Source organism: Oncorhynchus masou, chromosome 4 (assembly GCF_036934945.1).
Source record: "Oncorhynchus masou masou isolate Uvic2021 chromosome 4, UVic_Omas_1.1, whole genome shotgun sequence".
NCBI lineage: Eukaryota > Metazoa > Chordata > Actinopteri > Salmoniformes > Salmonidae > Oncorhynchus > Oncorhynchus masou.
Genome location: NC_088215.1, coordinates 17,010,918 through 17,024,658, shown reverse-complemented (window position 1 = coordinate 17,024,658; position 13,741 = coordinate 17,010,918). Strand labels below are relative to the sequence as shown.

General features: G+C 42.6%; 2 protein-coding genes across 4 annotated transcripts; one reads left to right on the top strand and one right to left on the bottom strand.

Moving 5' to 3' along the window:
- The first annotated feature begins 88 nt into the window (after positions 1–88).
- On the top strand, positions 89–4,378 carry LOC135524843 (peroxiredoxin-1-like). 2 transcript variants are annotated; one of them, XM_064952714.1, is made up of 7 exons: positions 93–191; positions 758–830; positions 1,081–1,201; positions 2,163–2,316; positions 2,851–2,973; positions 3,217–3,347; positions 3,832–4,378. In XM_064952714.1, the coding sequence occupies exons 3-7, from the start codon at positions 1,099–1,101 to the stop codon at positions 3,912–3,914; spliced, it is 594 nt and encodes a 197-aa protein (XP_064808786.1). In that variant the 5' UTR covers positions 93–191; positions 758–830; positions 1,081–1,098; the 3' UTR covers positions 3,915–4,378. The 2 variants fall into 2 exon arrangements, with proteins under 2 accessions (XP_064808779.1, XP_064808786.1); XM_064952707.1 differs by lacking the exon at positions 758–830 and having other exon boundaries at positions 89–191.
- Positions 4,379–5,570: 1,192 nt separating this feature from the next.
- On the bottom strand, positions 5,571–7,368 carry LOC135524829 (transcription factor JunB-like). 2 transcript variants are annotated; one of them, XM_064952697.1, is made up of 2 exons: positions 7,187–7,368; positions 5,571–6,937 (listed from the first exon to the last, which is right to left on the bottom strand). In XM_064952697.1, the coding sequence occupies exon 2, from the start codon at positions 6,897–6,899 to the stop codon at positions 6,000–6,002; it is 900 nt and encodes a 299-aa protein (XP_064808769.1). In that variant the 5' UTR covers positions 6,900–6,937; positions 7,187–7,368; the 3' UTR covers positions 5,571–5,999. The 2 variants fall into 2 exon arrangements, with proteins under 2 accessions (XP_064808769.1, XP_064808761.1); XM_064952689.1 differs by having other exon boundaries at positions 5,571–7,368.
- Between the last annotated feature and the right edge of the window lie 6,373 nt (positions 7,369–13,741).

Sequence of the window (13,741 nt, the reverse complement as noted above, 5' to 3'; positions counted from 1 at the left end):
TGAATTTAAATGAATCACACAACAAGCTCTCTAATTCGATTGACATTTATTTTAACAACTTCTCTGGCGACTTTTATTTTGAAAACAAAATCTTTTAAAACATAAAGGTAAAGTTCTTTCTTCCGGATTAGCGGCTTTCATGCAATTGCAGTAAACCGCAACACAAACGCTTTAGTGCTTTCACAAGAAACGTAAGTATATATTAGATACTTCGACTATCATTCCGTGCATATTATGTTCAGCTGCTAACATGTCGCTACTTTTTCTGTGGATGCAAATAGTTGCAGACAAAAGAAACCGGCTAACAACTAGCGTTAGCTAGGCATTGTGGGTCAAGCCTCCTTGTACTTGTGGCCTCTGTTTTACTAACTGGTTCTTTGTCCCTTTGAACAGTTTGGTGGGTGTGGGGGGATTGGCACCAATTAGCTAGCTAGTTGTAATATAACTAGGTGCATAGCTGGTTATTAAATAAATGCATACATTACTATTGAATTGTTTCATTGTTAAACATGTATATTTAACAATCTTATAGGCATTATAGTTTCAAGTTTGTCACGTGCAAAATGAGTGTTGACGTTAGCCTTGTTAACGTCAGTTCCAAACCCAACTATGTAGTAATCAGTATCCTGACACTAGTTAAACGTTACTATTTTAATGTCTGAAACAGTTATTTGACAAGGACCGTTGAATGTCAACCGAGTATAACATTTCTTCATTGGGCAAGGCTACACTCTAAAACCTTTGTTCTCACGCACAGCCTTGAGAACAACTGCCTTGCATGTGACTAGGCTTGGTATTGGCAAGTTGATCCTGCAGCATTGTACAGTTAGGTAGGTAGCACAGCACTGCAGTAGAATTAAGATCCGTGTTAAAAAAATGGAGATTTGAGCATTTGTCTAAAACTTTTCATTTTATTACTTTGACTGATTTACTTTCCATATACTTGTTACAAAGGAGTGAGAGGCTCCTGGACCATAGCCTACTAGACTCCAACCTATTTGCTTTGCCATATTGAGATGAAGTTCCACGATGTATTGATATACTGTTGATTGACTTTTCTGGGTCGTTTGTCTTTCCCAGTGAGCTGTCATTGTCACCATGTCATCTGGAAACGCTAAGATAGGCCAGCCGGCCCCACAGTTCAAAGCCACTGCTGTGGTGGACGGACAGTTCAAAGAGATTCAGCTGTCTGACTACATGGGTAATGACTTTATGATTTTCTCTAAATGACAATTTTATTGGCAGGTCAGTCATTTACAGGTTACCATCTAACAGCAAAGTTGCTGAAGCATCAGAGTGTTACCATGGTTACAACCATGGATATCAGTCTGAAAGAAGTTGATGTAGAGGCAGTAGTCTCTACAAGCCAGAATGTTGTATTAAATTATATTTGAGGTTACTTTACTGGTTGTACTTGCTGTTGGTACTTTTGGCGGTAGGAGGAGGACTTATTTTCGGCGCCGGTAGGTCCAAATGTAACCGAAAGTAGTCGACCACAGCTTGTTTCCTCACAATCAGCAAGCAGTGTTTTCCATTTGGTCTGGTTCGGTTAGACTCGGCCATATTGAGCAAGTGTTTGTCATGTGCGAATTGCATCAGTATTGAAATCAAAAATCTGAAGTACAAACAGTTATACAGACCAGTGTTCTGAAAGTCTGGTTAATAACACCACTCTGGGTATTCTGTCTAAATTTGAGTAGCTGAAGGACAAACTACACAGACAATGGATAGAGCAAGTTTAAATGTAATTTTATTCAACAGTCTGGCTTGAAATGACCATTTACACATTTTCACACGTCACAGGCTGTATATACCAATTAATTTGTTTTTACAGCCTGATTAATCAGACTAACTATGAAGCTAAGGGTCTTCATTGTCTTTAACAACCATGCAGAACTACTCATGACGCCAGTTTTAACAAGGCCAGTCAGCCGTGTGTGTGCAGGGTACAGAATAGTTGATATTCTGACCGACTAGAATGTAACTGTCTTATGTACTTGCATCCTGGAAGGTGACACATCTTCAAAAGAATAGGCTAAAGAGTACACTACTGGCAACCGGAGCCAAATCAGCAACTCTGTGTTACTGCTGTTCCAAGAGACTAGGCCTACATGTACCCAAACACACACTTCTGACTCCTCTCCTGCCTGTGTCCCCTCCAGGGAAGTACGTGGTGTTCTTTTTCTACCCACTGGACTTCACTTTTGTGTGCCCCACTGAGATTGTGGCCTTCAGCGACCAGGCCGAGGAGTTCCGCAAGATCGGCTGTGAGGTCATCGGCGCCTCCACAGACTCTCACTTTAGCCACCTGGCCTGGTAAGAACTGGTTTAGACTTTTGAGCATTGGGTTGTTTTAGTAATTTCTGTTGATGGGAACTTTAAAGGCACGGCGACATACAATAGGGTTGAATATTCCTGCACCTTGATCAGAATGGTCAAGAGACTGACCTATTTCAACTGATGACAAATGTATCCGTGCATTTCTCTGTCCGTGTAAAATGCTTTCCAGTTGTCCACCTGCCAATCGTAAAAAATGTAACAGGCTTTTGAGTACACTCCCATGCTCTGGCTATCTCGCCTGCTGTACTGCCTAGTGGTGATAAGTGCCATAGCTCTTAGAAGAACTAACGGTCACTGGACTCAATCCAACAATGGTTTTAGAATCTGTCTTCTGTAGTTTACATTTGCATTAATTGTTCATTTACTTTGACTATTACTGTGTGAATGTCAGAATTCTTAATTTGACTTTCTGTTACCATGTGATGCTCACTACATCTTTAATGAAGCTTAAACAGGGGCTGTTTTTGATTTTATGACGACATTGTGCCCTTTCCCTCTCCCTCCCTATAGGATCAACACCCCCAGGAAGCAGGGTGGTTTGGGACCAATGAACATCCCCCTTGTGGCTGACCTCACCCAGTCTATCTCCAGAGACTACGGAGTGCTGAAGGAGGACCAGGGCATCGCTTACAGGTCAGTTATTAAGTAGTAGTGTGTTTCTGAAACCTCTGTATATAAAGGTGCCATTTGAAGTTTAGTGTGCACTTCCAAGGTTATTGTTAAATTCATGTATTTAACTTTGCATTTGATTCACTTTCATGTTGGCTGACTTTCGAATTTTACTCTTGTATTGGACATTGATTCAAGCATGTCTCAGATGCCCTATGTGGCTTTCTGACCCTAACTGTCTGCTTCCTCTCTCCCTCACTCTCTCAGGGGTCTGTTTGTGATTGACGACAAGGGCATCCTGAGGCAGATCACCATCAACGACCTGCCAGTGGGCCGCTCTGTGGACGAGACCCTGCGTCTAGTGCAGGCCTTCCAGCACACAGACAAATACGGAGAGGGTAAGTGATTAGCAGGTTTTTACATGTTTTTGCTACCTAGTTCATATTTCAAGAACCAGCACAGGGCTCTACAGTGCGACAACTTTACTCGCATATGCTGTAAAATATTTATCTGTGCAACCTGGAATTTTTGTTCCCCTACATTTTTCACATGCGTGCTCCTTCTAAACATAAATGTTTTAATTAAAAGTGTGTGTAGCGCCCTGCAGCATCTGGATCTAGTCTCATTGCTATGCACACAGGACACTTCCAACACCTTTGTCTTTTTTAAAGACATTAAGTCATTCAGTTAACAGAGCAAGCAATCATTTTCTCTTTACAAAACCTAATACCATTTCATTAGTCTGTTTTAATATGGGAGCTCACTTTCAAACATGTGGCATGTGTTTGGAAAACATGGAATTTTTACCATTGGTTAGGAATTGTTTGAATATTCCATGTCAGTGTGACTCATCCTGGGCTTGTCCCTCTCTTCCTGTGACAGTGTGTCCCGCTGGCTGGAAGCCAGGCAGTGACACCATCGTCCCCGACATCCAGAAGAGCAAGGAGTTCTTCTCCAAACAGTGACAACACAACAGAGCCTCAGGCTGTGTCAATAATGGCACCCTATATAGTGCATATGGACCCCGGTCAAAAGTAGTGCACTTTATAGTGAATAGGGTGCCATTTCTGACCCACGCTCAGATGTCCTAGCACTTACCTTCAGATGGGAAGTCCTCCCTTCAGCAACAGTCTCTTGGTGTCCAACCCACACTTATACATAGGTTTTAAAGAACTTGTTAGACTCCCGCTCTTCTATCTGTATGACAAATAAGCTACTGGTGGAAAGTTTATTCTAGTCCCATGCACTGAAAGTGTTTGTGCTCTTTTCTCAAGTGTTTAAAAAAAAAAAGAAGCATTGAGTGTTTTGTACCTCACAATTGTTAACTATTCAGTCTACTGTCACGGGACATTAATAACAACAAATGGGGGAAATAATGATTTACATGTTGGCAGTGTTTTTGTCTGAAAAATAAAACTAAGTGAAGGTGGTTTGTTATGTGTGAAATTTAGTTTTGACCACTAGGTGGCGCTCTATCGCCACTTTGCCAGATTCTCTCCTAAAATCCGATTACAGATCTGTTTCAACAATGGTAGGTGGTGATCTAATAAAGGTTTTGTAAGATTGTGTAATGTGGAGAATTCCCAGCACAGTCTTTATCAGTAGGATATCCTGCACCCTGGATTGGATTCCTTGAAGCAGGCTACGTTATAAAAGCACCGTCAGTCATCAGATGACACCTTTTCTATGAAGTTGAGCTCCAAATAAATGCAGAGAACCTACCGCTCTCCGCAGCCAACCTCTACCCTGCATCCCCTAGATCATTGGCTAACTGTTAGGAGGATATGAACTCTGGCCGAGCTCTTGTTTAGGAGCCATGGAGTTGAATTAAGAACTTTGCTCGAGCTCTGCTGATATCAATGACATGACCTTCAGTTGGTCTATAATAGTCCTACACTTTTCCTGTTCTACTTATTGGCAAGGCTATTTGCTGAGTTTACATTAGACTTGGAATGTTCAGAGACCTGTACAAGATTACTCCCACGTAGCCTACCAATATGTTTAGTTTCCTTTCTCACATCAGCAAAGAACATCGTTTGCTTTGCTGGAAAATTGACCCGTGTATTTTTGTCTCGACATTAGTATCGCATAGGGTTGTTTTGGGAACTTAAACACTGCGGTGGCTGACTAGGGAAACTCCCCCCGTCTTTAAAAGCTTGCCATTGACAAACGTCTCTTCTCACGCACAGTATGGTCTAGTAGTAAGGTCTCTCGAAAACGCGCCGCTCTACTGACGGGCAATGTAGGCGGGGGTTCACGGAAATCTTCCCCCTGCTGTGACGTGTAATTCAAAAAAATACCATATTTGGCAATACGTATGTACGTCAGAGGGCAAACACCACAACGCGGGCACGTCTCGTACGTCAAGCCCCGTTTCTGTGTTGGTTGATTAAAAACAGAAACCGTTCCTGATAATTTACTGGTTAGCGTGGGACATTTCAATGTAATTACGTATCCATCTTAACGCACCTACTTCTATGTTAAAAATAAAGCTTGTCATGAACACTATAGCTGAAATATAATATTTAGGCTATATCTAATTCATAGGCCTACAGCGTTCGTTGGTTTGAGAAATGTCAATGTAGTTGTGTAGAAAGGATACAATGTAAAATAGACGAGGGTACATTTTAAGATTTTACTTAAATATTTACTGTACAAGTAAAAAAGACAGTGAGGATCAACCTGACTTAAAACAATAACTTATAAATGGAATGCATTTCACAAATGACAGTTCAAATGAATAAAAAACAAATGTAAACAGGCAAAGTCATTACTGAGGGACACTGTATATAACTTGTTCAGAATGCCCCGAGTGTTATTAGTCTTATTGTGCACGCGGTTTCCCATGTCCATCATACCCTGGAAACCAATAGACAATGCAAAAAAAATAACCAACTTTTGAATATTTTCAACATGAAAACACATAAATTGTAGTTCACTCAATTGCTGTCCCAACAGTGCAGTAAGTTCTGATTGCTTTAACAAAGGAAAACAAATGTAATCCCTATTATTGTCCAGTGTTTATTTTATAGTCCATCGTTTTATAGTTTTCAAAACGACTTGATCTTGGATGTCAACATGAGTTGACAGCCAGAACTGACGTGTGTCATAACTTTCTGTTTGAGTTGAGCTACCTGCTCGCGCAGGACGGAAGCTGTGCTGGAGAGCCCGGCGTTGTCTGTCTTCAGAATCTTCACCTTGTCCTCCAAGCGCGAGATGCGCTCCAGCTTGCGCTTCCGGCACTTGGTGGCTGCCAGGCGGTTCCTTAGCCTCTTGCGCTCGGCCTTGATGCGCTCCTGGTTCTCCATGTCGATTGGGGACATGCCGCAAACTGACTCGTCGTCGCTGCTCTGCATGTCTGGAACGGTCTGGGGCTCCTCTTTCAGCCCCGAATATCGCTGTGCGTGTATGCCTGCTCCGGATAGAGGGTGCTGGAAGTGGTGGGATGGGTGCGCCGCGGCTTGGTGGTGCTGGTACTGGTGGTGAGGCAGGTAGCTGATGGTGGTGGAGGGGTAGCTGCTGGTTGCAGGTGTGAGGTTAGTGTGAGGGCCACAGCTGTTCAGGGTGGTGTACTCCAGGTGCTCCGGCTGCATGGAGGAACCAAACACGGTGGAGGCCACAGTGCACGTGGAGACTCCACCGGTTCCGATGGACACGTTCGGTGGCGGCATCTGGTTCATCTTGTGGAGGTCGTCCAGAGCTTTAACGAACCCGTCCGCGAAGCCCTCTTGTTCCTCTGTGATTCCCCTACTGTAGAAGTACTGCCCAGGTGTCGGTGTGGTAGTGATGACACCGTTGCTGTTCTGGATGATCAATCGCTCCAGTTCAGGAGAGGCGAGCTTCAGCGAGCCGACTTCTGATGCGCCCCCGGTCGGATAGAATTCACTCTCGTTGCGCAGCTGAGCCTTGAGGCTTTGGTTCCGATAGTTCTCGGCGAAGTTCAAGTTCATGTTCTGCTTGAGGAGCTTGTAGTCGTGCAGGGCAGCGCCTGAATGACCATAAGCAGAAAGAAACGAGTCGTCATGATAGAAAGGCTGTTCCATTATTGTGGACATTATTCAAATATTGCTGGAATTCTTCAGTGTAGTAGCTGAATTTATAAGTCCAAAAAAGGGCAAGCCCTCTCGAGTGTCTTTTCAGCAACCAAACGTTTCCGCAGAAGGTATATTATAATCAAGCCCAAAGTTATCAATGTAGAACAGAGCAAAACTTCCAAAATAGTGGAACTGTACTGTACCGAGTCAATAGTCGTCGGGTTTTTTTTCTTGAACGTTGTATTCAAACTGATGTCCGGTGACTAATTATTGGATTCCACACAGTCTTTCGTCCCGTTGATATTTCTTTGCGAACTGGAATGTTAGTTGTTTTCTCGCTGGTTTAAACTCGCGTTCTACCAGTGTTCATGCGATACAGGCAATTTATACATTTTATAGTGCAAGAAACGCACCGATTGGCCAGCCCTTGTTCCACGCCCTGAAACGTCAGCTGCTCGATGACGTTGTTGCCAGGAACTGCTGAGATAAACAAGACTTGAGAGAGGAAAGTGATAGGCGACGTAAATTATTTTATACATCTATCTGGGCTAAATTGTAGTGTTATTTGCGTCGAACCTCCACTTTCGGATTCCTTTTGACTTCATATATTGATGTGGATATAATCTTGAGGGCTATCTTTATAACACCGTTATGAAGGGGGCATTGCCAGTTGGATATAATATTATATTGATACATTTGAGTACTCTACATGTATTGATAGGCTACATGTATTTTGTGCCTATTAGGGTCCATATCAGAAAATATCACTGACACATTTAGCTGATTGAAGATTGCCTTACAATTACATCAGCTTGGGTCATTTACCTAAGAAAACTATAGGTCTTCCTCATGCTAAGAACACGACTATTTAGCCTATGCAATGTCATTTTATAACTTATTGAACAGTAGCCAAATTCCCCTTCCCATCGCCTTCTATCCACACAGTGTTCAATAGTGTTCGATTGACAAGGCGCAAGGCTGAGTCATGGCAACGAAATTGATAGCAAGTCCATATTTGGTTATCCTGGCGCATCAGTTCCTGCTCCGTGTGAAAAGCGGGAAGCCACTCCCAGGTTGGACCGCTTCCAGGAGCAGGCCTCCCGGCGGGAAGAGGCGGAGTAGCCGTACTATACTCCGAGTAGAGCAGAGGGAGGGTAGGATGTGGAGGAGAGCAGAAGCTTGAGTTGTAAGGTACTGCGATATGTCTAAAATAGTTTATTCAGAACAAGAATAAGACTGGCACCATCACGATCACATGTGAAAAAGTGGTTGTGGCCCACATAGGTCAGTAGGCCTATTATTTCTCAAGTATTGGAGTCTTTCCTTTTCATTTTACGCATAGTGACGCCAGCCAAATGGTTATGAATTTATTATGGGGTGGAAAAGTAGTTATGTCCAGAATATCCAAATCAGAAGAATTGCTGACATCATAACGATGAAACCTGAAAAAAGTGGTTTAGGATTCTTTTTATTCTTACAATCAACCTTTTTGTCTTTATTTTTTCTTTTTACCCAGAGACAGAGGCCAAGCAGCATTATTTTGTTTCGTATCAATTGCTGTAAGCATCACGATGACACTTAGTGTGGTTTAGGCTTTTTTTGTAATCAGCCTTTGGTATTTTACGCATGGAAAGGCCACGCCAGACTTTTAAATGTATTATAATATTAGCTGACAAACAGCTATTTTCTGGCCTCAGGTGGTGTTTTACCTTGAGAAACGATGGTAGCAACAAAACAACAGAGCAGGAGACCCCTCTATTTTGGTTCGAGGAGAAAGACGTCTCTGTCTCCTGAGTATGGTAATGAGGTCTGAATCATTCTCTCATCCAGAATAAAAGAACGGTCGAATCGAACGATGCAGGCATCCGCCCACGCGCCCCTAGTTCTCCAAGTCCTATCTCCATGTTCGACTCGTCCCAACCTTTCACCCATATCCTCAGGTGGAGTAGCAGTCTACTATGTTGTCTATACCTGTATGCCCATCAGGGGAACAGAACGATATCTGACAATAAATAACTGTTAAAAACACTTCCATTGTCATTTCCTTCAAGCCGTAAATACTGTTTTTTATTATTATTATTTTTTTTTACAATCAGATTTTTGGCAGCACAATGTGCTCAGTACGAATGTTTTAATATAATTTCTGTGTACTCAGTTTTGGTATGGCAATTTGTCATATGCCAAGAAATATGACATATGTCAATTACGCACTGACACATTTCCTGACAACAATTTGACCACAGACCTTGCAATGTATAGATAAGATAGCTTTAGTAGAAAATACTTAAGAGCCAATAATCGATGACTTACATGTATCATGATTGGACTTGAAATCATCGGTTCAGTGCGTCTAAGATATTATCAATTTATTATGGCCATAAAGTGATGAGTAAAATGTGTTAATTATTTACAGACAAATGTTATGGTTATATTTCGTCTAGGTACATTCATGAGTAAGCGCATTGTTTGTACTATAAAGACACTCATAGTAAAATAATGAGATGAGTTTGAAGGGAAAACACCATAACGATGTTGTGGCTAGACAGAAACATTCAAGTTATAAGCGAAGTTGTTTGATAACTTCTGTCAAAATTGTATTCAGGAAAGCAACTTCCGTTAGGTTTACCTTTACTTCTGAGCATCTGCCATGTCTGTTGTTGTGCACCCAATTCTGTGACCTTTTGTGCTATTTTTAGGCAACTTGTTCAATAAAATTTGCACCACATGAATTGATCCGTTATGATCATTTGTAAGGGAAAAAAATACGATTAATATTCTGTATCTGCAATTAGAAAAAAAAGGTTTTCCCCATGAGAAATGGGTTTTCCGAAATATGTCCATTGTTTATCTTTCTCAAGCCAATGCTGACTCTTAATATTTTTCTTTATGGGAACTAATGCTCGGCCTAAATGGTGGTCAGCCCATGGGTCCAGCCCCCAGGACATGTCAATTAGAGGTCACCCCTACACACATACTCCTCCACATGAAACATTGACCTTATTTACATCTGCCCTTCTTCTCTCCTGTCAGTGAGTAACTTCAGAGGAACAGCATGATGCATAGCGGCTCTTGTGACTTCTTGCTCTTTTCTCCACATCCCCTTCTCAATATGCATTGGGGGAGAAGGTTAGAGGGGAGTGAACTTGGGTCCTCCTCCAATGTGGTTTGAGAAGGAGATGAGAATGTGAGGAATGAAGGAAATATGACTTGAGAAAGAGCCAGTCACCACAGCAGTGGTCTACTCTTGACTTGAGAGAGGTCACTGACCAGTCTGACCTCATTCATTAAAAGGTCAAGAAGATTGTCAAAAATCAATAGGGATCTTGTTCATTGTGGGCCTATGATCTGTGACATGGTGTGCCATTTTCTTTTTTTGGGGGGGGGGGGGGGGTCCCACTTAGTGAGTGGTTATTAAGTAATTACTCACTAGTTATAGACCTAATAATGGATGAGTGAGTTGTGGAGTGGTCATATAAGTGCACTGTTTCCAGTTTATTAAGATAGACATGGATATTTGTTTTGCTTCCGTTTACTTAAAAATGTATTCAATATTTCATGAGAAAACAGGTGTTTTCAGCACTTTATTTCGAGACAAGATTTCTCCTGAACACAAATAGAATTCTCTTCTTTCCCCCTTTCTCTCTCTTTCTCTCACACCCATCACATGCATAAGCACACAGACTCACTTGAGCCCGTACTCGCTCTCTCACACAGACATACACACATCACATGCATGCCCAAACACACACACACAGTTCACAGCTCATACGGGCAATTTAGTCATTTTTGCTGAGTGAGGGTAATTTAGGATGACAGATTTCATTTGCTTTCTGAGGAAGGTGAAAGATGGGAAGCAAAATGTGGAAGAAAAAGACAGTAAAACCATAGAGCCCTGAGGTGTTAATCACTCACGGTGGTGAGCATGATGCAGGCGTGTGTGTGAGCGTGCATGAGGCCTGTGGCAGAGCTGTAGGAAAAGAGGGGCAATTAAACCTGGTCACTCACTATTGGGCCCAAACATCACTGCCCTGCCATGGGTGTTACTCTAGCACTCTGCCCTGGGCTGGGCGGAAGGGCTGGAGAGAGGCAGAGAGAGAGAGAGAGAGAGAGAGAGAGAGAGAGAGAGAGAGAGAGAGAGAGGGAGTGAAGGAAGGATATTGTATGAGAATGGAAGGAGAGTGGTAAGGTCAAGCAAGGCTTTGAAAGAGAATGAGGAAAGGATGCAGCATGCTTAGGCAGTCTAGCCTGCCGTTGTGAGTTCAGAACGCTCGGATCAACCCTACTCCTCGGCCAGAGCATCCAGTGTACGCTCCGAGAGCGAAACGCTCCGAATTTACGAACGGAGAATCTGACAACGCTCTACACTTATGATCGCCCAGCGCACTCTGGCACTCCAGAATGAAATTCCGAACACACCCTAAATGGGATGACTATAGACAGTACAGACAGTACAGTATGGGGGGCAGAGATAACTTTTGTTTGGCTGCTATTGCCTGAGCAGAGATGAGGTGATGACTTTTAAGGAATTAAAAAAAAAATAAAGTCGTCAAATAAAAACGAAGTATTGTAAATAAACAACTGAGATATTGTATGATTTAATAGTAATTTAGTTGTTTACTATTGATGTTTTACCCAATGTGGACCTGACAGAGACAATGGAATATTTGACATGTTTTAGCAATTGCATGTTCACCATTCTTGGCTTTGGAATGTCCATTAAAAAGCTCTAAAATAATTTTTGAGTAATTTAATAACGCATTTGGTGTTCTTTTTTTTTTTTTTTTATCGGAACCGACCTCAAAGCACAATAATAACTCAGCACTACCTTGATGACAAGACAGAGATTGATGGTTAAGTGTTAAGCATTCTCTCACGGCAAATGGCTTGGTAATAGAAAGAGGCATGTACGTTCAGATCAATTTGATTGTGAGTCACAGAATTTGTGGGTGAAAGAAACTCATCTGAAATCCCGCTTGGCCTTTCTTTTTCAGTAAGATCTCTGCACTGAGGTGTATCCTATGCGTGCCAACACTAGCAGTATCGTCTCCATTCTGCCATCATATACTGTAAACCAAACCTACGTGTTTGTGTTCTCTGTCCGTTGTATGTCATTAGTTCGCTTACTCCAAAGTTGAGTCCTCAGTTAGTAAAGGACAAAACAATAAAGCTGCCTGAAGGAACATGATGTCTATTTGGCCTTCACAATGATGACTGTTTTTTTTTTACTTCCCTCCATCCCTCCCTTCTCTAATGCCCCCAGTTCCTCCATCCCTACATCGTTCCTTCCTCATATGCCCCTAGTTCCGAACTTCCCCCTTCACAATGACTATTTCTACTTCCTCTTTCTCTTCCTCCCTCCTCTTTTGCCCCCGGTTCACCCTCTGAGTCAGGCCCTTGCCGAACGCTTAACACTGGCCATCGCAGTTAAACGAACCAGAACAAATCTCATCTACTCCCCACTACATGTCTTTTTCTCTGGCAAGGTCTTCTCTGCTCCATGTGCAGTGAACCAGAAACGGCCTGGAAGGTACGGTGAGTCAGGTATGGCTCTGTCCCCGCGAGGACAACAGTGGAAAACTCGCTCACTACCCTGAACCAGCAAAATAAGTCAGAGGACGGTTGTTAGAGGTTAGTAAAGGGGCTAGTCAGCCTTGTGCGTGGGGGTCACTATCTATAATTAGATACATTTTTAAAATAATTTACCCCACCCCATTCGACCCCTCCCTCTCTTCCTTTTGTCAATCCCCATTTTCCATCTGTCGTCGTTATCTGTCCGCCCGTGGGAAAATTAGATTTTGTGTATGTAATCGTTTTAATGAAGGGAATGCAGCGTTGCCGTTGAATCTGCATATCCTCGTTCCATAGCTCCCAGAGAAGTGCTAAGGAGCCTTGTAGCAGTGAGAGACCTTTAGCACAAGACAGGGGGAGGCCAAATGAGCAGCGCAGAGCGCAGCAGAGAAAAGACGGTCGGCCTAAACTGTCCCCTCTGGCCCAGGGGCTGACGCGATACATATGGAGCTGTCCTTCCTCTTCCATCTCCTTAACTGTCGCTCTGCCAGTCTGTAAAAAGGCGAACGGTAGTAGGTTCTTATAAGTACAGGATTTATCATTTGATTTAATTCATGCTAATTTCATTTAATTGGGTTGCCATTGTGTTTTTCATAAAGAGATGAGGCGTTTTCGATTGCTGTGTAAGGAATATCGAGGGAGGGTGGAGACTAGAATGTTTTTTTTCTCTCACACATTTAGAATTACCTATCATTAAATTTTTTAACCCTGACCTTTACAAAGGTCTAATACAGGTAATTCCAGAGTTCAAACAACTCATCCTGCATTAAATTGGTTTGTGGGCACCATTTGTTTGAGACCCCTGCTGTAAGGTGAAAAGCACCATGAATTTCTCAACTCTTCCATTATAGCAGTTAAACGGGGTTTATCGTTGGTCTGCTAGGGCACAATGTCAAGGTGGTATCTACAGAGGGTTATAGAGGTCACGGGTTGCCATGGAGATGTCAGGGATAGGGGGGGGCGTACATTATGAAGGGGTCATGGTGATGACGTCATACCTAACGCAGAGCAGAGAGAGTGAATAATGGAGAGATGTGAGTAAGTAGTAACTCACACTCCACTCCAAACACACCAAAACAATGCTCATCACAGTCATGCTACTTTAAACATCTGCCATTGTAAAGTGTTGTCGACTAGACTCTAAAGTGACTCATTTAATGTTGGTCCACATGATGTTCTTGGCCAACTGC

Bases quoted from the DNA above. Each gene is read 5' to 3' on its own strand.
- LOC135524829 (XM_064952689.1), bottom strand. From the start codon at position 7,004: ATGTCCACAATAATGGAACAGCCTTTCTATCATGACGACTCGTTTCTT.
- LOC135524843 (XM_064952707.1), top strand. From the start codon at position 1,099: ATGTCATCTGGAAACGCTAAGATAGGCCAGCCGGCCCCACAGTTCAAA. The intron at 2,317-2,850 runs GTAAGAACTGGT...CCCTCCCTATAG, and splicing joins CACTTTAGCCACCTGGCCTG to GATCAACACCCCCAGGAAGC. The intron at 3,348-3,831 runs GTAAGTGATTAG...TTCCTGTGACAG, and splicing joins CACAGACAAATACGGAGAGG to TGTGTCCCGCTGGCTGGAAG.